The sequence below is a fragment of the Erythrolamprus reginae genome, chromosome 1 (assembly GCF_031021105.1).
Source record: "Erythrolamprus reginae isolate rEryReg1 chromosome 1, rEryReg1.hap1, whole genome shotgun sequence".
NCBI lineage: Eukaryota > Metazoa > Chordata > Lepidosauria > Squamata > Dipsadidae > Erythrolamprus > Erythrolamprus reginae.
In genome coordinates, this window is record NC_091950.1 from 416,863,395 (window position 1) to 416,889,854 (window position 26,460).

General features: G+C 44.2%; 1 protein-coding gene across 1 annotated transcript in view; it reads right to left on the bottom strand.

Moving 5' to 3' along the window:
• Positions 1–595: 595 nt before the first annotated feature.
• Positions 596–26,460, bottom strand: part of DHRS11 (dehydrogenase/reductase 11) — a 45,906-nt gene continuing 20,041 nt past the window's right edge. Inside the window, 7 exon segments of the mRNA XM_070735335.1 lie at positions 596–738; positions 2,312–2,377; positions 5,825–5,851; positions 5,853–5,918; positions 11,059–11,188; positions 13,720–13,814; positions 21,320–21,529. Coding sequence (XP_070591436.1) covers positions 697–738; positions 2,312–2,377; positions 5,825–5,851; positions 5,853–5,918; positions 11,059–11,188; positions 13,720–13,814; positions 21,320–21,529 — 636 coding nt within the window. The 3' untranslated portion in view covers positions 596–696.

The window sequence follows — 26,460 nt, forward strand, 5'->3', positions numbered from 1 at the left end:
GGGGAGGCATTTTTGCTCCTCAGGCTCCGTAGACTTCTTTCAAGCCTCCGGAGAGGTCGAAAAAGGCCTCCTCAGGCTCTGTAGGCCCCGAACTTCTGGTAGGCCCGTTTTTCAGCTTCCCCCGAGCCTCCACTCACGCCCTTGCACGGGGCTGTGTGGGGACGCTGGGGAGGGGCACGGTGGGTGGGCCAGCTAGGAGTGGGATTGGGGGTCTCCGAATTGCACAGAATCTTAGAGGATCTCCCGAACCCCTAGCAGCCCACCCCCTGATTTTAATGGTTTAAGGGAAGAAAAAGGCAGGGCAACTTTTCGGTTTCAATGCATTTCCAGAAAACCGTACAATTGGTTGCAAGTCACAAAGGAAAGCGGAAGGAAATCGACTCTTGAAACGGTCGCCGTCCAGATCCATCGTCGGTCTCTTCTCCCCCCCGAAAAATCAGAACTCCGGTGACATCGTGTGCTGGAACGATTGCTTACAAATGAAGCACAGTAGTGAGACCCAAGGGCCGAGTGGAGGAATTGTGGTGAAGACTGGATTTTCCTGTCATTGAGGTCGCCTCAGCTGAGGAGAGCGCTATGGGTGAAGGGGCCCTTTGAGGCCCTTAGAAAGTCATCGGTCATCTGAAGAAAACCCTGTTTGGAGAAAAGGGTGTCCCTACATCGGGACATGAAGCTCTCATTCCTCTTCGTCCTCCGCTAGGACATTTGTTCGGTGGGTCTCATCTGAATATCGCCGATCTGGAAGACAGAAAGGGAGTTTAGTCACTGTTTTGGTTTCTGGTAGAAGTTTAGTCATTACAAATAACTCTCATTAAATGCATCACTTCATGAATAAAGCAACTCCATTTATTTCTCTGCTCTCTTGTATTTTCAAACACATTCCAGACATCACCCGGTCCGTTATCTCTCTCTTAGCCACATTTCTCACATTCCTTTTCCTGCTTCACTTAGACAAGATTTATTTCCTAACTACTGTTGTGGTTCAGCCTGAGTTAGATCAAAGACCAGCTGCGTCTCTGCTGGCTCCATGGCTGAGAGCGGAGAGGAGAGTTCTTGGCAGTCAGACAGGGGAGATAGCAGTCAGGAAAGTGACGAGGAAGAAAGGCCTGGGAGCCCTGGGGAAGGGCTATCTCAAGCAAGTAGCTTGGATTCTCTGGGAGTCCCTGGAGTCAATTGGATGACGAAGCACAAGCTATCATTAGTATGCGACAGAGAGGCATAGATCAAAGGAGAAAGTAATTGAATAGATATTATCAGCGCTGAATGAGGTGTGGTCCTCATTAGTTTATAAGGCATGCGAACCCCTTTCGGCAGCGTGGAGTGTTATCAAAGGGGAGTTGGTGTTATCTGCATTTTCTCTCCAGCGTTTTTGTTCCTGGCTCGTGGCCCAGCAGCCTTGAAGACCCGTGGGAGGTTGTGTGTCTTTTAGCTGAACAGCCTCGTCTGGCATCAAGGATCCTGTGTTTCTGTATGAACAATTGCCTTTGTGTATCTATTTGGAGTTCCAGTGTTTTCCTGATCTGTAAGGACATTTTCTGTTGGCTTCTTTTCTCTTTATCATTATAAAACTGTGTTTGGATTCAACCGGTGTGTATGGATTATCTTTTTGGGTTGGTCATAGCTTCCGGAGTGACCCAGACAGAACAACTACATAGCTTTAAAAAAGACAGCAGCACTGACTAAATGCCAATACAAAATACTTGGCTTACTTTAGCGTGGCGAAAACACCTCCATATTTCTTTTCAGCAACGTTGAAACCTCCACCCTTCTTCTCCACAACCCCCCTGACGTGCCAAATACCTCACTACAATATTTAACCCAATTCCTCTCCTTAATATCTTCTTCCAGACCTTTGCTCTCTACGTTTCTGAATCCTTCTGAATTTAGGGTTAACCCAGCGAGCGTCTGATTCTCCCTCGGCTAGATCCTGAACTCATAGCCCCATCCTGTGGCTGGCCTCCCACCTGTTCTACTACCCGTAACCCCCACTACTTAATAAACGCTATCTGAATCCGAGTCCTCAATATCTTCATCATCCTCCAACTGATCAAGGGTATGTACAACAGTCCACCAGCCGCTAGGTAGGGGCGGATTTCCCATTCCCAGCCACTACTGTGTGTGGTGCGCGGCCCAGCTTCGCTTCTCCTGAATGCACGTGGGCGCGTCCCAGTGTGGTTTTGCTTCTCTGCATGCACAGAAAGCAAATTCTTGTGAGTGGACATGTGCAAGAGAGAGATTTGTGGTTCTTTGCTTCCCACCCATTTCCCCCCCCCCCCACAAAAAAAACCCCTCAGGAAGTCCACAGTCCTACCTTTACATGAGGCGGAGCGCTGAGAACATATATTACAGCATTGGCCATATCTTCGGCTTTTAGACACTAGGAAAGAGACAGAAACAGAACGCAGGACAGAATGACAGAATATCGGCATTGGAAAGGGACCTAGGAGGTCATCTAGTCCAACCCTTGCTCAGACAGGACACCCTAAACCCCCTGATAGCAATAGCAATAGCCTTCTGCCGCACGAATCCCAGCAGAGTTGGCCTTCTCTGGATCCCATCGACAAAACAATGTCGTCTGGCGGGTCCCAAGAGAAGAGCCTTCTCTGTGGCGGCCCCGGACCTCTGGAATCAACTCCCCCCCCCCAGAGATCAGGACTGCCCCCACCCTCCTTGCCTTTTCGCAAATTCTGAAAACCCACCTATGCCGCCAGGCTTGGGGGACATAACTGACCCTTAGCTGTTTCATTTTATGTATGGTTTAATTGGATGGTATGACTGTTTTTGTAATGGTTTTTTATAATTGTTTTTAATATTAGATTTGTGCTTTGTATTTTTGTTGTGAGAAACCTCCGAGTCTTTGGAGAGGGGCAGCATACAATTCTAATAAATTATGATTATGATTATTATTACGATGATGATGATGATTATTATTATTATATATGGAGCCGGGGTGGCGCAGCAGGTAGAGTGCTGTACTGCAGGCCACTGAAGCTGACTGTAGATCTGAAGGTCAGCGGTTCAAATCTCATCACCGGCTCAAGGTTGACTCAGCCTTCTTCCATCCTTCCGAGGTGGGTAAAATGAGGACCCGGATTGTGGGGGCAATAGGCTGGCTCTGTTAAAAAGTGCTATTGCTAATATGTTGTAAGCCCGCCCTGAGTCTAAGGAGAAAGGCAGCATAAAAAAACCGAATAAATAAATTTAAATCTTCATTAACAGATTGTTGATCTGTTGGAAAGGACCTTGCAGGTCATCTAGTCCAACCCTCTTGCCCAAGCAGGATATCGTATACCTGCCGCTACCTAGGTTCGAACTCACAACCTTCTAATTGTGAGGCAAGAGCTCCACCCCAAGCCACAGCAGCCAGTCACTCTGACAAAGCACACTGACATGTGGATTCTGGGAGTTCACTCAACTTTATGCACACAGGACTGGGGGGATTCTGGGAGTCAAAGTCCACATAGCTTAAAGCTTGTGGGACATTGTACTATACAACGATCCCACTCACTCTACCAATGTGACCTCACAGTGCAGAGTCCAAAATTACCTTACCATGCTCCAGAGTTTCAGGAATGTGGAAACACAAACAGCTTTCTGCCCAGGACTAGGGACAAGGTGGAATTGCCGAAGTCTAGAAAGACTCACAATTCTAACCTCACATTCAGCTCTGTTTGCCAAAATAATCCAAAGATCTCTGTAGTTTAGCTAAGTTAGCAATAATGCTCAGACTTCTATGTTTCTATGTTTCATTCCAAGACAGAATAGCTTTTGCTTAAGGTAGTTAAAGGCATTTAAAACTGCACATTTCCAAATAGTTTTGAAAAACTTTCTGAAAATAATAATGGTTTTTTAAAATGGTTTCCTGCATTTAGTTATTTTAATGTGGATTGAGGATGTATTTTATTTACATAGAAACATAGAAGACTGACGGCAGAAAAAGACCTCATGATCCATCTAGCCTGCCCTTATACTATTTTCGGTACTTTATCTTAGGATGGATCTATGTTTATCCCAAGGCATGTTTAAATTCAGTTACTGTGGATTTATCAACCACGTCTGCTGGAAGTTTGTTCCAAGGATCTACTACTCTTTCAGTAAAATAATATTTTTCTCACGTTGCTTCTGATCTTTCCCCCAACTCACCTCAGATTGTGTCCCCTTGTTCTTGGGTTCACTTTCCTATTAAAAACACTTCCCTCCTGGACCTTATTCAACCCTTTGACATATTTAAATGTTTCGATCATGTCCCCCCCTTTTCCTTCTGTCCTCCAGACTATACAGATTGAGTTCATGAAGTCTTTCCTGATACGTTTTATGCTTAAGACCTTCCCACCATTCTTGTAGCCCGTCTTTTGGACCCGTTCAATTTTGTCAATATCTTTTTTGTAGGTGAGGTCTCCAGAACTGAACACAGTATTCCAAATGGGGTCTCACCAGCGGGATCACAATCTCCCTCTTCCTGCTTGTTATACCCTCTAGCTTTGCAGCCAAGCATCCTACTTGCTTTTTCTACCGCCCGACCACACTGCTCACCCATTTTGAGACTGTCAGAAATCACTAACCCCTAAGAAGTCACCTACCCTATGTATAAATCTATTTTGTAATAACATTTCCAAAGAGGTTTTTAAAAAAACTTTCTGAAATAATAATTTGATGCTTTTTTAAAATAGCTTCCTGCATTTAGTTATTTTAATGTGGGTTGAGGGTGTATTTTTATTGTCAGTGTATTTTATAATAATCCTGCCCAAGGTATTATGATAGGTAAAACAAAAAAATAAAGTAAACAAACACAACCCCAAGTTTGTTACACACTTGCATGTGTGAAACGAAAACTGGTACATATGTATATATTCCGCCAGAAACCAGTTCCCCCAAAAAGGAGAGGACAAAACCCTAAATTTATACTAATTGAATCAGTAACTTCTAATTATGGGCCTATGAAATTGGTTGCAAAATTAATTGATTTCCCTTTTGCCTGTATCTAATTTACTGGCAGCAAAACTGAAGGCTTCTCCCCACCACCCTGAAATTACTGATGAATGAAGAGGATACTCTGTTCTTACTAAGAATAGAACTTGCTGAAGTGGGAGGAACAGTTCAAAGGTCTACTAGGATTATGGATTTCTTCGTAGATTAGCTCGAAGTTAAGTCTTGGCTAACCCATTTATACAATCAATCTGCATGTGCCAATAATCTCTCTCCAACACAACTGTTTCTCTCACACGGAAACAAAATAATAATAATAATAATAATAATAATAATAATAATAATAATAACAACAACAACAACAACAACAACAACAGAGTTGGAAGGGACCTTGGAGGTCTTCTAGTCTAACCAGAATATCTGTGAGACCGCCTTCTGCCGCACGAATCCCAGCGGCCGGTTAGGTCCCACAGAGTTGGCCTTCTCCGGGTCCCATCGACTAAACAATGCCGTCTGGCGGGACCCAGGGGAAGAGCCTTCTCTGTGGCAGCCCCACATCCTCTGGAACCAGCTCCCCCCGGAGATTAGGATTGCCCCCACCCTCCTTGCCTTTCGTATACTCCCTTAAAACCCACCTCTGTCGTCAGGCATGGGGGAACTGAGATATCTCCCCTTGCCTATGCAGTTTTATGTATGGTATCAATCAATTAGATAGATGGATGGATGGAAGGATGGATGGATGGATGGGATGGAGGGATGGAGGGATGGAGGGATGGAGGGAGAGATAGATAGATAGATAGATAGATAGATAGATAGATAGATAGATAGATAGATAGATAGATAGATAGATAGATAGACCAACATCACCCCTCTGTAGCTCTGTGGGGTTTTGTCTTACCCTAATACTCTCATATGTAGCAGCAGCTCTTTTCGGGATCATTATCGTGCAGTTTGAAAGCGAATCCAGTCTCGACCAGACCTGGAGAAATACACTAAAGGAAGAAAAAGAAAGAAAAATTGAAACATTTAAATATGTTAAAGGGTTAAATAAGGTTCAGGAGGGAAGAGTTTTTAATACACAAGAACAAGGGAGCACAATCTGAGGTTAGTTGGGGGAAAGATCGGAAGCAACGTGAGGAAATATTATTTTACTGAAAGAGTAGTAGATCATTGGAACAAACTTCCAGCAGACGTGGTTGGTAAATCCACAGGAACTGAATTCAAACATGGCTGGGATAAACATATATCCATCCTAAGATAAAATACAGGAAATAGCATAAGGGCAGACTAGATGGACCATGAGGTCTTTTTTCTGCCGTCAATCTTCTATGTTTCTATGTTTCTAACAGGAATAAAACAGAAACAAAAGAAAAACAGCATCTGATGATTCAGGGGCGGATTGCTACTACTGCCGGTACTGGGGCGCTGCACACGCAACTTCAGTGGTGTTGCGTGTGCGCACATGCTATATGCAGGCCTCCCCAGCCTGTTTTTGCTTCTGCGCATGCATGGAAGCAAAAAAAACCCACCAAAATCTCTTCTGCGCGCAGCACGTCTCCTCCTGCTTCCACACATGCGCACAAAGCAAAAAAAAATGAAAAAAGATGGCGGCCCCCTTAGAACTGCCACCGCAGCGGTTGTGCGCAAATTGCACAATCTGGCAGCCACTGCCGCTGCGCAGTCAGCTACTGCACTGGTAGCAACCCACTGCTGATCTGATTGTGCATATATATGTACATGCAGTAATTGGACAGCTCCCAATATGCCTGGGATTGCGGTTCTTGTACTGGAAACAGCAATGTGTGCACAGGTTTTGCTTCTGCACATGCACATATTCTGTTCTGTTCTGTTCTGTCTCATTTCTACCTTCTATTCTATTGTATTCTATTCTGTTCTGTTCTATCTCATTTCTACCTTCTATTCTGTTCTGTTCTTTTCTATTCTATCTCATTTCTACCTTCTATTCTGCTGTTCCTTTCTATTCTATCTCATTTCTACCTTTCTATTCTGTTCTGTTCTGTTCCTTTCTATTCTATCTCATTTCTACCTTCTATTCTGTTCTGTTCTGTTCCTTTCTATTCTATCTCATTTCTACCTTCTATTCTGTTCTGTTCTTTTCTATTCTATCTCATTTCTACCTTCTATTCTGTTCTGTTCTGTTCCTTTCTATTCTATCTCATTTCTACCTTCTATTCTGTTCTGTTCTCTTTTCTATTCTATCTCATTTCTACCTTCTATTCTGTTCTGTTCTGTTCCTTTCTATTCTATCTCATTTCTACCTTCTATTCTGTTCTGTTCTTTTCTATTCTATCTCATTTCTACCTTCTATTCTGTTCTGTTCCTTTCTATTCTATCTCATTTCTACCTTCTATTCTGTTCTGTTCTGTTCCTTTCTATTCTATCTCATTTCTACCTTCTATTCTGTCTGTTCTGTTCCTTTCTATTCTATCTCATTTCTACCTTCTATTCTGTTCTGTTCTTTTCTATTCTATCTCATTTCTACCTTCTATTCTGTTCTGTTCTTTTCTATTCTATTCTATCTCATTTCTACCTTCTATTCTGTTCTGTTCCTTTCTATTCTATCTCATTTCTACCTTCTATTCTGTTCTGTTCTGTTCCTTTCTATTCTATCTCATTTCTACCTTCTATTCTGTTCTGTTCTGTTCCTTTCTATTCTATCTCATTTCTACCTTCTATTCTGTTCTGTTCTTTTCTATTCTATCTCATTTCTACCTTCTATTCTGTTCTGTTCTGTTCCTTTCTATTCTATCTCATTTCTACCTTCTATTCTGTTCTGTTCTTTTCTATCTATTCTATCTCATTTCTACCTTCTATTCTGTTCTGTTCCTTTCTATTCTATCTCATTTCTACCTTCTATTCTGTTCTGTTCCTTTCTATTCTATCTCATTTCTACCTTCTATTCTGTTCTGTTCCTTTCTATTCTATCTCATTTCTACCTTCTATTCTGTTCTGTTCTTTTCTATTCTATCTCATTTCTACCTTCTATTCTGTTCTGTTCTTTTCTATTCTATCTCATTTCTACCTTCTATTCTGTTCTGTTCTTTTCTATTCTATCTCATTTCTACCTTCTATTCTGTTCTGTTCTGTTCCTTTCTATTCTATCTCATTTCTACCTTCTATTCTGTTCTGTCTTTTCTATTCTATCTCATTTCTACCTTCTATTCTGTTCTGATCTGTTCCTTTCTATTCTATCTCATTTCTACCTTCTATTCTGTTCTGTTTCTATTCTATCTCATTTCTACCTTCTATTCTGTCTGTTCTGATTCTTTTCTATTCTATCTCAATTTCTACCTTCTATTCTGTTCTGTTCCTTTCTATTCTATCTCATTTCTACCTTCTATTCTGTTCTGTTCTTTTCTATTCTAATCTCATTTCTACCTTCTATTCTGTTCTGTTCCTTTCTATTCTATCTCATTTCTACCTTCTATTCTGTTCTGTTCTGTTCCTTTCTCTTCTATCTCATTTCTACCTTCTATTCTGTTCTGTTCTGTTCCTTTCTCTTCTATCTCATTTCTACCTTCTATTCTGTTCTGTTCTATTCTATCTCATTTCTACCTTCTATTCTATTCTGTTCTGTTCTGTTCTTTTCTATTCTATCTCATTTCTACCTTCTATTCTGTTCTGTTCTTTTCTATTCTATCTCATTTCTACCTTCTATTCTGTTCTGTTCTTTTCTATTCTATCTCATTTCTACCTTCTATTCTGTTCTGTTCTGTTCCTTTCTCTTCTATCTCATTTCTACCTTCTATTCTGTTCTGTTCTTTTCTATTCTATCTCATTTCTACCTTCATTTCTGTTCTGTTCCTTTCTCTTCTATCTCATTTCTACCTTCTATTCTGTTCTGTTCTGTTCTCTTTCTATTCTATCTCATTTCTACCTTCTATTCTGTTCTGTTCTGTTCCTTTCTATTCTATCTCATTTCTACCTTCTATTCTGTTCTGTTCTATTCTATCTCATTTCTACTTCTATTCTGTTCTGTTCTGTTCTGTTCTGTTCTTTTCTATTCTATCTCATTTCTACCTTGTATTCTGTTCTGTTCCTTTCTATTCTATCTCATTTCTACCTTCTATTCTGTTCTGTTCTTTTCTATTCTATCTCATTTCTACCTTCTATTCTGTTCTGTTCCTTTCTATTCTATCTCATTTCTACCTTCTATTCTGTTCTGTTCTGTTCCTTTCTCTTCTATCTCATTTCTACCTTCTATTCTGTTCTGTTCTGTTCCTTTCTCTTCTATCTCATTTTCTACCTTCTATTCTGTTCTGTTCTATTCTATCTCATTTCTACCTTCTATTCTATTCTGTTCTGTTCTGTTCTTTTCTATTCTATCTCATTTCTACCTTCTATTCTGTTCTGTTCTTTTCTATTCTATCTCATTTCTACCTTCTATTCTGTTCTGTTCTTTTCTATTCTATCTCATTTCTACCTTCTATTCTGTTCTGTTCTGTTCCTTTCTCTTCTATCTCATTTCTACCTTCTATTCTGTTCTGTTCTGTTCTTTTCTATTCTATCTCATTTCTACCTTCTATTCTGTTCTGTTCTTTTCTATTCTATCTCATTTCTACCTTCTATTCTGTTCTGTTCCTTTCTATTCTATCTCATTTCTACCTTCTATTCTGTTCTGTTCCTTTCTCTTCTATCTCATTTCTACCTTCATTTCTGTTCTGTTCCTTTCTCTTCTATCTCATTTCTACCTTCTATTCTGTTCTGTTCTGTTCTTTTCTATTCTATCTCATTTCTACCTTCTATTCTGTTCTGTTCTGTTCCTTTCTATTCTATCTCATTTCTACCTTCTATTCTGTTCTGTTCTGTTCCTTTCTATTCTATTTCATTTCTACCTTCTATTCTGTTCTGTTCTGTTCCTTTCTCTTCTATCTCATTTCTACCTTCTATTCTGTTCTGTTCCTTTCTCTTCTATCTCATTTCTACCTTCTATTCTGTTCTGTTCTATTCTATCTCATTTCTACCTTCTATTCTGTTCTGTTCTGCTCTTTTCTATTCTGTTCTATCCTATCCTATCCTATCCTACATCTTAATCAATTCTGGAAGATCCCCATCAATCACCTGGCCATACCTATAATCTCTAGCCCACTTTAGAGCTGATATCTAAATAGTCACAGAACCATGTATAAATAAATGGTATAAATAGATTTATAAATAAAATGGGAGGAAGGGTTTCACTGACTGGGAGTGATTGACGTTGTAGCCCAGTGTTTCTCAACCATGGCCCCTTTAAGATGGGTGAACTCCAACTCCCAGAATTCCCCAGCACTTGGGAATTCTAGGCACTGAAGTCCACCCATCTTAAAGGGGCCACAGTTGAGAAACACTACTGTAGACTATTTGAACACAGCCTGAGTGGAAATTTGCCAATGATGCTCTACGCACACATTGCAAACAAACAGGACTAGCATCATGAATGTCCATAAACCTGGCCTCTTGATTAGGATACCCTGATCCGGTCACTTGTAGAAAACATAGAAACATAAAAACATAGAAGTCTGACGGCAGAAAAAGACCTCATGGTCCATCTAGTCTGCCCTTATACTATTTTCTGTATTTTATCTTAGGATGGATATATGTTTATCCCAGGCATATTTAAATTCAGTTACTGTGGATTTATCTACTGGAAGTTTGTTCCAAGGATCTACTACTCTTTCAGTAAAATAATATTTTCTCATGTTGCTTTTGATCTTTCCCCGAACTAACTTCAGGTTGTGTCCCCTTGTTCTTGTGTTCACTTTCCTATTAAAAACACTTCCCTCCTGGACCTTATTTAACCCTTTAACATATTTAAATGTTTCGATCATGTCCCCCCTTTTCCTTCTGTCCTCCAGACTAAACAGATTGAGTTCATGAAGTCTTTCCTGGTACGTTTTATGCTTAAGACCTTCCACCATTCGTGTAGGCCCGTCTTTGGACCCGTTCAGTTTTGTCAATATCTTTTTGTAGGTGAGGTCTCCAGAACTGAACACAGTATTATTCCAAATGTGGTCTCACCAGCGCTCTATACAGCGGGATCATAATAAACCTTTTCTGACTCGCGAAGCTAGGGAAAAATGCCGGAATTTGAACCCAGGACTTAAGCAAAGCAGTCCAACCGGAGTTACTCACCGTGGCTCGTATGTGAGTCTTTGCTTCTCTTAGTTCCTGCCGAAGCCCTTCGGTTAAAGCCGTCACGGCATATTTTGTGGCACTGTAAAAGTGTACAACCGACTCCGGGACAACCCTGTGACCACTCATGCTGGACACACGACATGGGGTGGGGATGAAAGGGAAAAGAAGGGGAAAATGTTCAGCCATAGACAGTCCTCGACTTACGACCACAATTTCTTTTGCTAAGCAAAGGAGCTGTGCCCCTTTTTAGGAACTTTTTTTTATCACAGTTGTCAATCAAATCGCAGGCCTCCCTTATATAGGCAGCTTCTTAAAGCGACAGTAACCCTGCTGACTCATCCTCATTGCATCAGCATTTACATCAGCCGGTCCGCATTTAAATCTTCATTACTCTGACCAAGCACACTGACAAATGGATTCTGGGAATTATACATTATATATTATTTCACTGTTCCCTCGGTTTTCGCGGGTTCAAACTTCGCGAAAAGTCTATACTGTACCACGGTTTTTCAAAAATATTAATTAAAAAAATACTTCGCGGTTTCCCCCCCTATACCACGGTTTTTCCCGTCCAATAACGTCATATGTCATCACCAAACTTTCATCCACCTTTAATAAATATTTTTTTAAAAATAAACTTTAATAAATAAACATGGTGAGTAATAATCTAAATGGTTGCTTAGGGAAATGGGAAATTGTAATTTAGGGGTTTAAAGTGTATTTACTTCCGCATCTCTACTTCGCGGAAATTCGACTTTCGCGGGCAGTCTCGGAACGCATCCCCCGCGAAAATCGAGGGAACACTGTATACGTTATACAACTACAATTATACTGTAGTCCACAGTTATAGAGTTATAGTATATCGGTATATATTTCATTTGTTCTTAAGTGAGACTTCAGTGTTTTTGCGATGCTGCGATTTCGCTGAGGCTCCCCTCGCTGGGAAACCCCACCTCCGGACTTCCGTTGCCAGCGAAGCGCTTGGTTTTGCGATGCTGGGATTCCCTACTGGGATTCCCCTGCAGCATCGCAAAAACTCGGAAGTCTGGAGGTGGGGTTTCCCATGAAGGGGAGCCTAAGGGGAATCCCAGCAGCGCGAAAACGGGTGCTTCGGCTGGCAAAAGGGGTGAATTCTGGGCTTGCACGCATTAATAGCTTTTCCATTGATTCCTATGGGAAACATTGTTTCGTCTTACAAACTTTTCACCTTACGAACCTCGTCCCGGAACCAATTAAGTTCGTAAGACAAGGTATCACTGTACTTGTTTTCCACAGCTCGCCCACCCAGACGAAGGGGCCAATCCAGGGAGTCCTCGACTTACAATTGAGCCCAAAATGTCTGCTGTTAAGCGAGCTTTGCCTCATTTCAGGAGTTTTCCTGCCACGGCTGTTAAATGAAATCACTGCAGTTGATAATTTATTTATTTATTATTATTATTATTTATTATTTAGATTTGTATGCCGCCCCTCTCCGCAGACTCGGGGCGGCTCACAGCAAGATACAGCAATCATGACAAATGCAAATAAATTTAAAATATTTAAAAAGATTTAAAAAGAACCCCATTTATTAACAAACACACACACAAACATACCATGCATAAATTGAACATGCCCAGGGGGAGGTGTTTCAGTTCCCCCATGCCTGACGGCAAAGGTGGGTTTTAAGGAGTTTACGGAAGGCAGGGAGAGTAGGGGCAGTTCTAATCTCTGGGGGGAGTTGGTTCCAGAGAGTCGGGGCCACCACAGAGAAGGCTCTTCCCCTGGGGCCCACCAACCGACATTGTTTAGTTGATGGGACCCGGAGAAGGCCCACTCTGTGGGACCTAATCGGTCGCTGGGATTCGTGCGGCAGAAGGCGGTCTCGGAGATATTCTGGTCCAGTGCCATGAAGGGCTTTAAAGGTCATAACCAACACTTTGAATTATGACCGGGAATTGATCGGCAGCCAATGCAGACTGCGGAGTGATGGCGAAACATGGGCATACCTAGGTAAGCCCATGACTGCTCTCGCAGCTGCATTCTGCACGATCTGAAGTTTCCGAACACTTTTCAAAGGTAGCCCCATGTAGAGAGCATTACAGTAGTCAAACCTCGAGGTGATGAGGGCATGAGTGACTGTGAGTAATGAGTCCCGGTCCAGATAGGGCTGCAACTGGTGCACCAGGCGAACCTGGGCAAACGCCCCCCTCGCCACAGCTGAAAGATGGTTATCTAATGTAAGCTGTGGATCGAGGAGGACACCCAAGTTGCGGACCCTCTCCGAGGGAGTCAATAATTCTCCCCCCCCAGGGTAATGGACGGACAGATGGAATTGTCCTTGGGAGGCAAAATCCATAGCCACTCCGTCTTATCCGGGTTGAGTTTGATAAGTTAGTAATCCAGATGTTAAGTGAATCTGGCTGGGTGACTTTGGACCAATCACTAGGAGACTGAGAGTTCTAGTCCTGCCTTAGTCATGAAAGCTGACTAGGTGACTTTGTCCCAGTTACTTTTTCTCTCTCAGCCCAATCTTCCTTGCAGGGTTGTTGTGCGGAAAATGGGTGGAATTAGCCACTTCGAGCTATTTATCAAAACAATAAAGGCAGAAAAGAAATAAATAAGTTAAATAAATAAGTAAGCAAGTAAGTAAATAAATGTTTACTTGTGCATCTTCCACACCTGTTAATGTTGATGATGTGTCCATCGTCAATGTTCCTTTCCTTCATGGATTGATAAGCCTCTCGCGTGCAAATGCTGACCGCCAAGATATTGACCTGGAAGAAGAACATGGAAGAGAAGGCTGGGGGGAAAAAAATCAATCGGGGGCTTTGAATTTAAAGAAACTAGCCATTACCAGCCCTGTAGCTAACTTTTTGTGACCCCTGCAACGGTTCCTGTGGGCTTCTATGGAGATCTTCCACATATAAGGTCCTATCAAACTTTCTTTTCATGAAAATTAGGGTTTACTGGATTTAATAGATGACAGAGTAGATCAATGGTTCTCAACCTTTCTAATGCCGCGACCCCTTAATACAGTTCCTCATGTTGTGGTGACCCCCAACCATTAGTCTAGCGCCAATTCTCCCAACAGAGATTGAAGTTGATTGGCAGGAAGGTCAATCAATCACGCTATCATCTGTCTGTCTGTCTGTCTGTCTGTCTATCATCTATCTATTTATCATCTATTTAACATCTATCTGTCTATCTATCTAGATAATATAAATATTAGTAGATAGGTAGAAAAATAGATGAGAGAGAGAGAGAGAGAGATGATGGATGATAGAGTAGATCAATGGTTCTCAAACTTTCTAATTTTTTTATTTTATTTTAATTTAATTTATTTTTATGCCGCCCTTCTCCTTAGACTCAGGGCGGCTTACAACATGTTAGCAATAGCACTTTTTAACAGAGTATGTTTATGTCCTCCGTACTAACCTACCCAGGACTCGTGCTCTGGAGAGGTTACACCAGCTTTGCATGCGGTAGTGATGGCAAATCTTTTTTTCCTTGAGTGCCGAAAGAGTGTGCGCGTGCGCTATCGTGCATGCGTGAGTGCCCACACCATAACTCAATGCCTGGGAAGGGTGAAAATAGCTTCCACCGTCCCTCGGAGGCCCTCTGGAGGCCGGAAACGTCCTGTTTCCCAATTTCTGGTGGGCCCAGTAGGCTCGTGTTTCGCCCTCCCCAGGCTCCAAAGGCTTCTTGGAGCCAGGGGAGGGTAAAAACGCCCTCCCACATCCCGCTGGAAGCTCTCTGGAAGCCAAAAACGCCCTCCCAGAGCCTCTATGCTGTTGTGGTTAGCTCTGGCCCAGCACCTGCCCCAAGGACTGTGGATGTGGGGGAGACATCCACATGCTGCAGGCCTGTTTTGCCCCTGGTGGAATCTGCTGATGAAGGCTCCTCTGACCAAGAAGACATAAGTGACAGGGGGGAGGAGAGTGGGGCAGACAGCTCAGAAGGAGATCAATTATCTAGCTCCTCCTTGGATTCAGAACAAGAGTTAATGATACAGCCATGCATGCAGAAAGCGATGCATAGGCAGCAACAACTGAGAGATTATTATCAAAGAAAATGAGGCCACCTGTGGTTGGGTGGGGCTTTGGTAATTAGTGAGGCTGCTATAAATAGCAGCCTGTGGGTTTGGCCATTGTGGAGGATTATCTGATGCTTGTGTTTCGTGACTGCTTTACTGACTTTGACTTTTTGTGTGCTGATTTTTCCCCGCTTTGAAACTAAACCAGAGCAAAGTGTGTTTCACTTTGTGAAAGAAGAAGGACTGTGAATTGCCTCACAGCTGCAATCTAAGTATCACAGAACTGATAAGGGACTTGTACAAATTACCAGTTTGTTTGGAGACGAGTGCTCTTCGCTATACCAAAAAAGGGCTTGGTTTAAGTGAATTTCCATTATAAAGAACATTGTTTTGAATTTTCAAACGTGTGTGTGTCTGAAATTGTATCTGTGCAATTTTGGGAGGATTCTACTAGAGAGCTCGACAGAACATATGCGAGCCAAAAATCAGCTGGCCGGCACACACACGCACCTTGGAGCTGAGCTAGGGCAACGGCTCACATGCCAGCAGATATGGTGGAAGGTCTTAAGCATAAAACGTATCAGGAAAGACTTAATGAACTCAATCTGTATAGTCTGGAGGACAGAAGGAAAAGGGGGGACATGATTGAAACATTTAAATATGTTAAAGGGTTAAATAAGGTTCAGGAGGGAAGTGTTTTTAATAGGAAAGTGAACACAAGAACAAGGGGACACAATCTGAAGTTAGTTGGGGGAAAGATCAAAAGCAACATGAGAAAATATTATTTTACTGAAAGAGTAGTAGATCCTTGGAACAAACTTCCAGCAGACGTGGTTGGTACATCCACAGTAACTGAATTTAAACATGCCTGGGATAAACATAGATCCATCCTAAGATAAAATACAGAAAATAGTATAAGGGCAGACTAGATGGACCAGGAGGTCTTTTTCTGCCGTCAGACTTCTATGTTTCTATATGGCTCCATGTGCCACCTGTGGCACCCGTGCCATAGGTTCGCCATAACTGGCATATGGCATTTTAGGAACTTTTTCCAGAGCACAATACCATACTCTTTCGAGACTGAAGGATACCAATGAATGAATGTTTTCATCTTAGGTCCGTGATTCGATTTGCTTTCTGCTGGTTAATGACTGTAATAAAAGGTTGGGTTTTATTTGATAACAATAAATGCTGTGTTTAAATAAATGGGCAGAAATATGCAAGAAAAATCTGTTCCAGTATCTTCTGAATGCTCAAAAGAGTTTTGTGCAAAAAAAGAATAATGCAAAAATTGTGCAAGATTTTAAAAGGAGGTCAAAATGTTGTGCAGCCTTGTGACACTCAGAGATGTTGGGGCTGGGGGTGAGAGTTGAACATTTGTGCCGTTGCTTAAAGGAGGAAATACCGGAAGAGGTCACTGACCCCTGAGATAAATAATTTGAACAATAGACTGAAGTTCAAATGAACAAACCGTGCTTTTCTATGCTTTGCTACCTTTGAGGAGGAGTAAGAGAAGGAGGAGGAGAAAAAACAACAAGGAGTTTGAGTGGAAATGGAAGAGAAAAAGGAGGAGGAGGAAGAGGAGGAGGAGGAAGCATAAAAAGGGTGTTGAGGTTGAGAACATAAGAACATATGCAGAGCCATGCTGAATCAGGCCAAAGCCCATCGAGGGGTAGTGATTTCTGACAGTCACAAAATGGGTGAGAAGTGTGGTTGGGCAGTAGGAAAAGCAAGTAGGATGCTTGGCTGCATAGCTAGAGGAATAACAAGCAGGAAGAGGGAGATTGTGATCCTCTTATATAGAGCGCTGGTGAGACCCCATTTGGAATGCTGTGTTCAGTTCTGGAGACCTCACCTACAAAAAGATATTGACAAAATTGGATGGGTCCAAAGACGGGCTACAAGAATGGTGGAAGGTCTTAAGCATAAAACGTATCAGGAAAGACTTCATGAACTCAACCTGTAGAGTCTGGAGGACAGAAGGAAAAGGGGGGGACATGATCGAAACATTTAAATATATTAAAGGGTTAAATAAGGTTCAGGAGGGAAGTGTTTTTAATAGGAAAGTAAACACAAGAACAAGGGGACACAATCTTAAGTTAGTTGGGGGAACGATCAAAAGCAACGTGAGAAAATATTATTTCACTGAAAGAGTAGTAGATCCTTGGAACAAACTTCCAGCAGATGTAGTTGGTAAATCCACAGTAATAATAATAATAATAATAATTTATTAGATTTGTATGCCGCCCCTCTCCGAAGACTCGGGGCGGCTCACAACAAGCGATAAAACAATATTGTACAGGCACAAATCTAATATTAAGAAAAAACTAAAAAACCCTATCAATTAAAAACCAAACAGCACATACATACCAAACATAAATTATAATAAGCTTGGGGGAAAGGTGTCTCAAATCCCCCATGCCTGGCGGTATAGATGGGTCTTAAGTAGTCTACGGAAGACGAGGAGGGTGGGAGCAGTTCTAATCTACGGGGGGAGTTGATTCCAGAGGGCCGGGGCCGCCACAGAGAAGGCTCTTCCCCTGGGGCCCGCCAGACGACATTGTTTAGTCGACGGGACCCGGAGAAGGCCAACTCTGTGGGACCTTATCGGCCGCTGGGATTCGTGCGGTAGTAGGCGGTTCCAGAGGTATTCTGGTCCAATGCCATGTAGGGCTTTAAAGGTCATGACCAACACTTTGAATTGTGACCGGAAACTGATCGGCAGACAATGCAGGCCACGGAGTGTTGTAGAAACGTGGGCGAATCTAGGAAGCCCCACGATAGCTCTCGCGGCTGCGTTCTGCACGATCTGAAGTTTCCGAACACTTTTCAAAGGTAGCCCCATGTAGAGAGCGTTGCAGTAATCGAACCTCGAGGTGATAAGGGCATGAGTGACTGTGAGCAATGACTCCCTATCCAAATAGGGCCGCAACTGGTGCACCAGGCGAACCTGGGCAAACGCCCTCCTCGCCACAGCCGAAAGATGATGTTCCAATGTCAGCTGTGGGTCGAGGAGGACGCCCAAGTTGCGCACCCTCTCTGAGGGGGTCAGTAGTTTCCCCCCCCAGGGTAATGGACGGACAGATGGAATTGTCCTTGGGAGGCAACACCCACAGCCACTCCGTCTTGTCTGGATTGAGTTTGAGTCTGTTGACACCCATCCAGGCCCCAACAGCCTCCAGGCACCGGCACATCACTTCCACTGCTTCGCTGACTGGACATGGGGTGGAGATGTACAACTGGGTATCATCCGCATATTGATGATACCTCACCCCATGCCCTTGGATGATCTCACCCAGCGGTTTCATGTAGATATTAAATAGCAGGGGGGAGAGGACCGACCCCTGAGGTACCCCACAAGGGAGAAACCTAGAGGTCGACCTCTGACCCCCCACTAACACCGACTGCGACCGACCGGAGAGGTAGGAGGAGAACCATTGGAGAACAGTGCCTCCCACTCCCAACCCCTCCAGTCGGCGCAGAAGGATACCATGGTCGATGGTATCGAAAGCCGCTGAGAGGTCAAGAAGCACCAGGACAGAGGACAAGCCCCTGTCCCGGGCCCGCCAGAGATCATCCATCAACGCGACCAAAGCAGTTTCCGTGCTGTAGCCGGGCCTGAAACCCGACTGCTGGGGACCTAGATAATCGGCTTCTTCCAAGGACCGCTGGAGCTGGAGTGCCACCACCTTCTCGACAACCTTCCCCATAAAGGGAAGGTTGGAGACTGGACGATAGTTGTTAAGTACGGCTGGGTCCAGGGAGGGCTTCTTGAGGAGGGGGCGCACAAGCGCTTCTTTATAGAGTGATGGAAAAACTCCCCTCCCCAAGGAAGCGTTGGTAATCTCCTGGGCCCAGCTCCGTGTCACCTCCCTGCTGGCCAAAACCAACCAAGAGGGACACGGATCCAGTAAGCAGGTGGCAGAACTCACAGCTCCAATGGCCTTGTCCACTTCATCAGGTGTCACCAAGTCAAACTCCTCCCAGACAGATGGACAAAGACATTTAGCCCCAGTCACCTCGACTGACTCATTGTCAGCCGATACTGCTATGCAATTGGAGTCGAGTTCAGCTCAGATCCGAGCGACTTTATCAGCGAAAAACGAGTTAAATTCCTCAGCACTGCCCTGCAAGGGTTCCCCAACTTCCCCAATTTAGAAGGGAGCGGGTTACCCTAAACAGGGCAGCCGGGCGGGATTCCGCTGATGCAATCAAGGCGGCATGGTACGCGCATCTTGCCGCCTTGAGCGCCACTTTGTAAGTCTTAATAAAAGCTCTTACAAGTGTTCGGTCGGATTCGGACTTACTCTTCCTCCATCGCTTCTCTAGACGTCTCTTCTGGCGTTTCAACTCCCGGAGCTCCTCGTTGAACCATGGAGCTCTACGGGGTCTAGCGCCACAGAGAGGTCGCAGTGGCGCAATTCGGTCAAGAGCCTCCGCTGCAGCCTTGTTCCAGGCCTCAGCAAGAGACTCTGCCGAGCTGTGGACGAGCGAATCTGGTAAAACCCCAAGCGCCTTCTGAAAGCCCTCAGGATCCATCAGGCGTCTGGGGCGGAACCTCCTAATCGGTTCCGCCTCCCTGCGGGGGAGGATTGGAGCCAGGAAGTTGAGCCGCAGTAGAAAATGGTCTGACCATGACAAAGGCAATGCTTCTAAGCCCCTTAGTCTCAGACCACTATTCAATTGCTCCGAGAGGAATACCAAGTCGGGTGTGTGTCCACCCTCGTGAGTCGGACCCTGAACTACTTGAGTCAGGTCCATGGCTGTCATGGTGGCCATGAACTCCTGTGCTAATCCTGAGGAACCGCCGAGCGACGGCAGATTGAAGTCCCCCAGGACAATAAGTCCGGGGAACTCCACCGCCAGCCCGGCCACCTCTTCGAGCAGCACAGGCAGGGCTGTTGACACGCAGCTGGGAGGCAGGTACGTGAGTAACAGGCCCACCTGAACCCCTAAGTCCAACTTCACAAGGAGTGATTCACAACCCGCGATCTCAGGAGCAACGAGTCTACGCAGATGGAGGCTCTCCCTGGCTACAATATCCACTCCTCCCCCCCTTCCCTGGGGTCGAGGCTGGTGCCATATCTGAAACCCAGCTGGACATATTTCCGAGAGAGGCACCCCTCCCTCTGGGCCCAGCCAGGTTTCAGTAACACATGCCAGATCGGCCTCCTCATCCAGGATCAGATCCCGGATGAGGAGAGCTTTATTCACAACCGATCTGGCATTGAGTAGCAGCAGCTTGAGCCCAGGGCCCGGATTACACTCGTCACCAGGGCTCCGGTTTGAGCTCACGGAACCGGAACAAGGGATCGCTATTAAGCAGCGATCTCTTTTTCCTCCAGAACGGCTAGCCCCGTGTAACTGAATTTAAACATGCCTGGGATAAACATATATCCACTGTAAGATAAAATACAGGAAATACTATAAGGGCAGACTAAATGGACCATGAGGTCTTTTTCTGCCGTCAGTCTTCTATGTTTCTATGAGTCCAGCATTCTGTGTCACACCAATTGTCCATGGGGATCTTGAGCAGAAAGAGAAGGCAAGACCCTCCCTTTCCCTTGACCCCCAACAAATGGTACTCAAGGGACTCCAGCCTGCCTCAACCAACATAGAGGCAGCACATGGACATCCATTTCAATAACCACCGATACACTTGGCATCCATGAATCTGCCTAATCCTGCCTTGAAGCTATCAAGGCTGACAGCTGTCATGACCTCTTCTGGAAGCGAATCCCATAAACCAAGGACCCTCTGGGTGAATAAATATTTCCCTTGTTTTGTCCCCACTTTCTTACCTATGAGCTTTAGGGAGGGCCCCCTTGTCCTAGTGTTGTGTGATAGAGAAAAGATTTTTTCTCTATCCACCTTTTCTATCCCATGCATGATTTTATACACTTCGATCAAGTCAACCCTTAAACGCCATCTTTCAAGGCTGAAGAGACCAAGGGCGTTGCAACCTGGTTTCATAAGGGAGGGGCTCCACTTAGGAGGTTGAAATGGAGAAGAAAGAGGAGGAAGAGGGGAGGAGGAAGGGAAGGAAGAAGAGGAAGAGGTGAAGGAGGAGGAAACAAAAGAAGGAGGCTGGGGTTGAAATGGAGGAGGAAGAGAACTTTTCTACTTAAGAACCTGGTCACGGAACAAATTAAGTTTGTAAGTAGAGGTACCACTGTAATTCTATTTTGCCAGCCATGGGCCCTCGGCGGATGAGTTCCCCGAAGTTTCCTTTGCCCCCCTACTCACATCTATCATGGTCCTCCAACCCTCAGTCTTGCCAGACAGCAGAGGTTCTGGCCGCGCCAAGCCAGCATTGTTGATGCAGACGTCCACGCCTTGATGGAGAGTCTTGATGGCGGAGAACATGGAGAGAATCTCCTCTTCCACCGAGAGGTCACACTTGTACGGGATGAGGACGCCCGGATACCCAGCACTCTCGCACTCGGCTGCCAACTTCTGAAGGGGGAACAGAAAACAAAAAAATGTTCTGATCCGGCTTTTGCAGAAGCAAGAAACGGACTCCCCACAAAGAAAAACGAATCCCAGCGACCGACTTAGGTCCCACAGAGTGGGCCTTCTCCGGGTCCCGTCAACTAAACAATGTCGGTTGGCGGACCCCAGGGGAAGAGCCTTCTCTGTGGCGGCCCCGACTCTCTGGAACCAACTCCCCCCAGAGATTAGAACTGCCCCTACTCTCCCTGCCTTCCGTAAACTCCTTAAAACCCACCTTTGCCGTCAGGCATGGGGGAACTGAAACACCTCCCCCGGGCATGTTCAATTTATACATGGTATGTTTGTGTGTGTGCTTGTTAGTAAATGGGGTTCTTTTTAAACTTTTTTAAATATTTTAAATTTATTTGGATTTGTTACGATTTGTTGTATTTTGCTATGAACTGCCCCGAGTCTGCGGAGAAGGGCGGCATACAAATCTAAATAATAAATAAATAAATATAAATAAATAAAAACCCCTCTGTCCGGGTTCCAAATACAGTGGTACCTCTACTTACGAACTTAATTTGTTCCATGACCAGGTTCTTAAGTAAAAAAGTTTGTAAGAAGAAGCAATTTTTCCCATAGGAATCAATGTAAAAGTAAATAATGCATGTGATTGGGGAAACCACAGGGAGGGTGGAGGCCCTGTTTCCTCCCAGGAGATTCCTAGAGAGGCCCCACGGAGGCTTCTCTCCGCCTTTTCCGGCCCTGTTTCCTCCCAGGAGATTCCTAGAGAGGCCCCACGGAGGCTTCTCTCTGCCTTTTCCGGCCCTCTTTCCTCCCAGGAGATTCCTAGAGAGGCCCCACGGAGGCTTCTCTCTGCCTTTTCCGGCCCTGTTTCGTCCCACGAGATTCCTAGAGAGGCCCCACGGAGGCTTCTCTCCGCCTTTTCCGGCTCTGTTTCCTCCCAGGAGATTCCTAGAGAGGCCCCACAGAGGCTTCTCCCTGCCTTTTCTGGTTACAGTTTTGGAGGCTCAGGTTTGTAAATAGAAAATGGTTCTTGATAAGAGGCAAAAAAATCTTGAACACCCGGTTCTTATCTAAAAAAGTTTGTAAGTAGAGGCCTTCTTAGGTAGAGGTACCACTGTAATTCCATGCAAGTCAAAACTGGAAAGGCATGAAACTGAGAGCCGTAACTTCTAACATGAAAAAGTGGGTTAGAGACATTACAGAATTGGTACTGGTACAGGGTGGATCCCATTCATTTTGAAATCATGGAAATAAGGTTAAACAATTTTGATGAAAATAAATTGGAGAGGCTGGTGGTACGATGGAATAAGGTGAAAGATTATATGCTGAGTAGAATTTGTGACGGAAATGTGAAAAACAAACTCCAGTCACTCTTTCAATCATAAACAAATGCAAAGTAGAGCTAAGGAAATAAAAGAATATAAATTAGTAAATATTTGAACCCGCCGCAATTGGTGGTGGTGGGATTGTGGGTGATGGGCACATGCACCGTGCACCGTTTTATGTTTGTTTCATGTTAATTTCGATGTACAAAACCAATTTTAAAAAAATATATTTAAAAAAAAGAGAAGAGGCTAAAAAATCTTGAACACCCGATTCTTATCTAGAAAAGTTCTTAAGTAGAGGCATTTGTAGGTAGAGGTACCACTGTAGTGGCCAAAATTAAATCAGAGTCATTCAGCATTAAATTAGTCATTAAGAGTCATTAAATTAAGAGCCGGGGTGGCGCAGCAGGTAGAGTGCTGTACTGCAGGCCACTGAAGCTGACTGTAGATCTGAAAGTCAGCGGTTCAAATCTCATCACCGGCTCAAGGTTGACTCAGCCTTCCATCCTTACGAGGTGGGTAAAATGAGGACCCGGATTGTGGGGGCAATAGGCTGGCTCTGTCAAAAAGGGCTATTGCTAACATGTTGTAAGCCGCCCTGAGTCTAAGGAGAAGGGCGGCATAAAAATCAAATAAATAAATAGATAGATAGATAGATAGATAGATAGATAGATAGATAGATAGATAGATAGATAGATAGATAGATAGATAAATAAATACATAAATACATACATAAATACATACATAAATACATAAATACATACATAAATACATACATACATACATACATACATACATAAATACATAAATACATAAATAAATAAATAAATAAATAAATAAATAAATAAATAAATAAATAAATAAATAAATAAATAAATCAGCATTCCTCAGAGTTCCAATTTATTAGCAGAGCCATCTATGAGAAACCCAAATTTGAAGTTCCATGGGTTTCTCCATCCAGTTGAAAGTTCATCCCGCCCCCTTGGGAATAATTAGAGGTCAACACGAAAAGGCTAATTATTATTTAATAATGCTTATATTAGATTAGATTAGATTTATTGGATTTATATGCCGCCCCTCTCCGCAAACTCGGGGCGGCTCACAACAATGGTAAAAACAATACATAATAACAAATCCAATACCCACCAATCCAATTACAATTTTAAGCTAAAAAATTCATAAAAAACAACCCCAGAATATTTAAAAAAAACAAGCACACAATCAATCTAACACCAAAACAACATGGGCAAGGGGGAGATGTTTCAGTTCCCCCATGCCTGACGGCAGAGGTGGGTTTTAAGGAGTTTGCGAAAGGCAAGGAGGGTGGGGGCAATCCTAATATCAGAGGGGAGCTGGTTCCAGAGGGTTGGAGCCACCACAGAGAAGGCTCTTCCCCTGGGTCCCGCCAGACGACATTGTTTAGTCGACAGGACCTGGAGAAGGCCAACTCTGTAGGACCTAACTGGTTGCTGGGATTTGTGCAGCAGAAGGCGGTCCCGGAGATAATCTGGTCCGGTGCCATGAAGGGCTTTGTAGGTCATAACCAACACTTTGAATTGTGACCGGAAACTGATCGGCAACCAATGCAGACTGCAGAGTGTTGGAGTAATATGGGCATACTTAGAGAAGCTCATAATTGCTGTCACAGCTGCATTCTGCACGATTTGAAGTTTCCGAACACTCTTCAAAGGTAGCCCCATGTAGAGAGCGTTACAGTAGTCGAGCCTCGAGGTGATGAGGGCATTAGTAACTGTGAGCAATGACTCCCGGTCCAAATAGGGCCGCAACTGGTGCACCAGGCGAACCTGGGCAAACGCCCCCCTCGCCACAGCTGAAAGATGTTTCTCTAATGTGAGCTGTGGATCGAGGAGGACGCCCAGGTTGCGGACCCTCTCTGAGGGGGTCAATAGTCCCCCCCCCAGGATAATGGACGGACAGATGGAATTGTCCTTGGGAGGCAAGACCCACAGCCTCTCCGTCTTGTCTGGGTTGAGTTTGAGTTTGTTGACCCCCATCCAGCTCAACTGGTTTTCGCTCAAAACTGGAAAAAAGAAAACGTACCATTAGAGGACCTACTAATTAGGAAGATACTGGAATGCGCAAAATGGAGTAAACTTACTTTAGAGTTACAGCAGCGGTGGGCTACTAGCCGGAACGCTAAATTAGGCAGCAGCTTGTAAGTGCTTGCAAGGCCAGCGTGATTTTTCTTCTGCACCTGTGCAGGTAGCAAAATCACCATGGAGCCGCAGGTCCGCCCGTGTTTCAGCAAGTTTTTTTTTGCTTCCACGCAGGCCGAAACATGGGCGCACCTGCGGCTCCATGCACAATTTTGCTACGTCCACAGGTGCAGAAGCAAAATCGCTCTGGTCGCGCAAGCATCACAAGCCACAGCAGCGAGCCCAATTTACCGTTCCAGCTAGTAGCCCTCCGCTGGGTTACAGAATAAACAGGATAAAAAATACTATATTGTGTGGGGTAAGTTTTATAATTGGATTGATGGAAAGAAGGGAATAGAATAACTGTAAATTCAAAGAAAAATGGAGAAAACCGAAGAGACAGAAATGTAACTGTATAAATATGTTTTTCACATTTTATATTTTTCTTACATATTGCTTTTCTTTTTGTTGTTTTGCTCTTTTTGTTTAAAAAAAAGTAATCAAACAAAAATATTTAAAAGAATGAAAGTTCATTCCCTTGTTCCCACAAATTCATCACGCTGGCCAGTCTCCTTCTGCCAATGTGTCCGTTACTCCCATCAGCTTCCGGGTAGGTGTCAAACAAAGGATGACCTTGACAATCTAGAAGGGATTTGTTATGGCTGCATCTCTACTTCTCTCATGCAGCAGCCACTCCCAAATTCCCACAGCACAAATACATTTCTACATTATAATCAGTATTGGATTGCTACCAGAACAGGGGGAAGCTGTCCTGGTAGTGAAAACGGAGCTGCGTGCACAGCTCCAAGTGACCGGCGGGCAGGCGCACGCGTCGGTGCAAGATTCACCTTCTGCGCATGTTCCGGAAGCCAAATCTCGTGTGAGGACGTACATGGGAGCACGACTTCAGTGATTTTCACTGATTTTTTTATTCTGTGTATGCGCGGAAGCAAATAATAAATAAATCATCGAAAATCACCAAAATCTTGCGCTCACGTTCGTCATCGCGCGAGATGTGGCTTCTGACGCATGCGCAGAAGCCAAATATCACGCCAATGCATGGGCGCCAGGGTCACAAAGCTCTATGGGAAGTGTACCAGTAGCAGCCGTAAGTGCAACCCACCTCTGATTGTAATATGTAAGTATTGGTTAAGTGTTGGATAAGTTATGACCTACAAAGCCCTACATGGCATCGGACCAGAATACCTCCGGGACCGCCTGCTGCCGCATGAATCCCAGCAACCGATTAGGTCCCACAGAGTTGGCCTTCTCCGGGTCCCGTCGACAAAACAATGTCGTCTGGCGGAACCCAGGGGAAGAGCCTTCTCTGTAGCGGCCCCGGCCCTCTGGAATCAGCTCCCCCCGGAGATTAGGATTGCCCCCACCCTCCTTGCCTTCCGTAAACTCTTGAAAACCCACCTATGTCGCTAGACATGGGGAAATT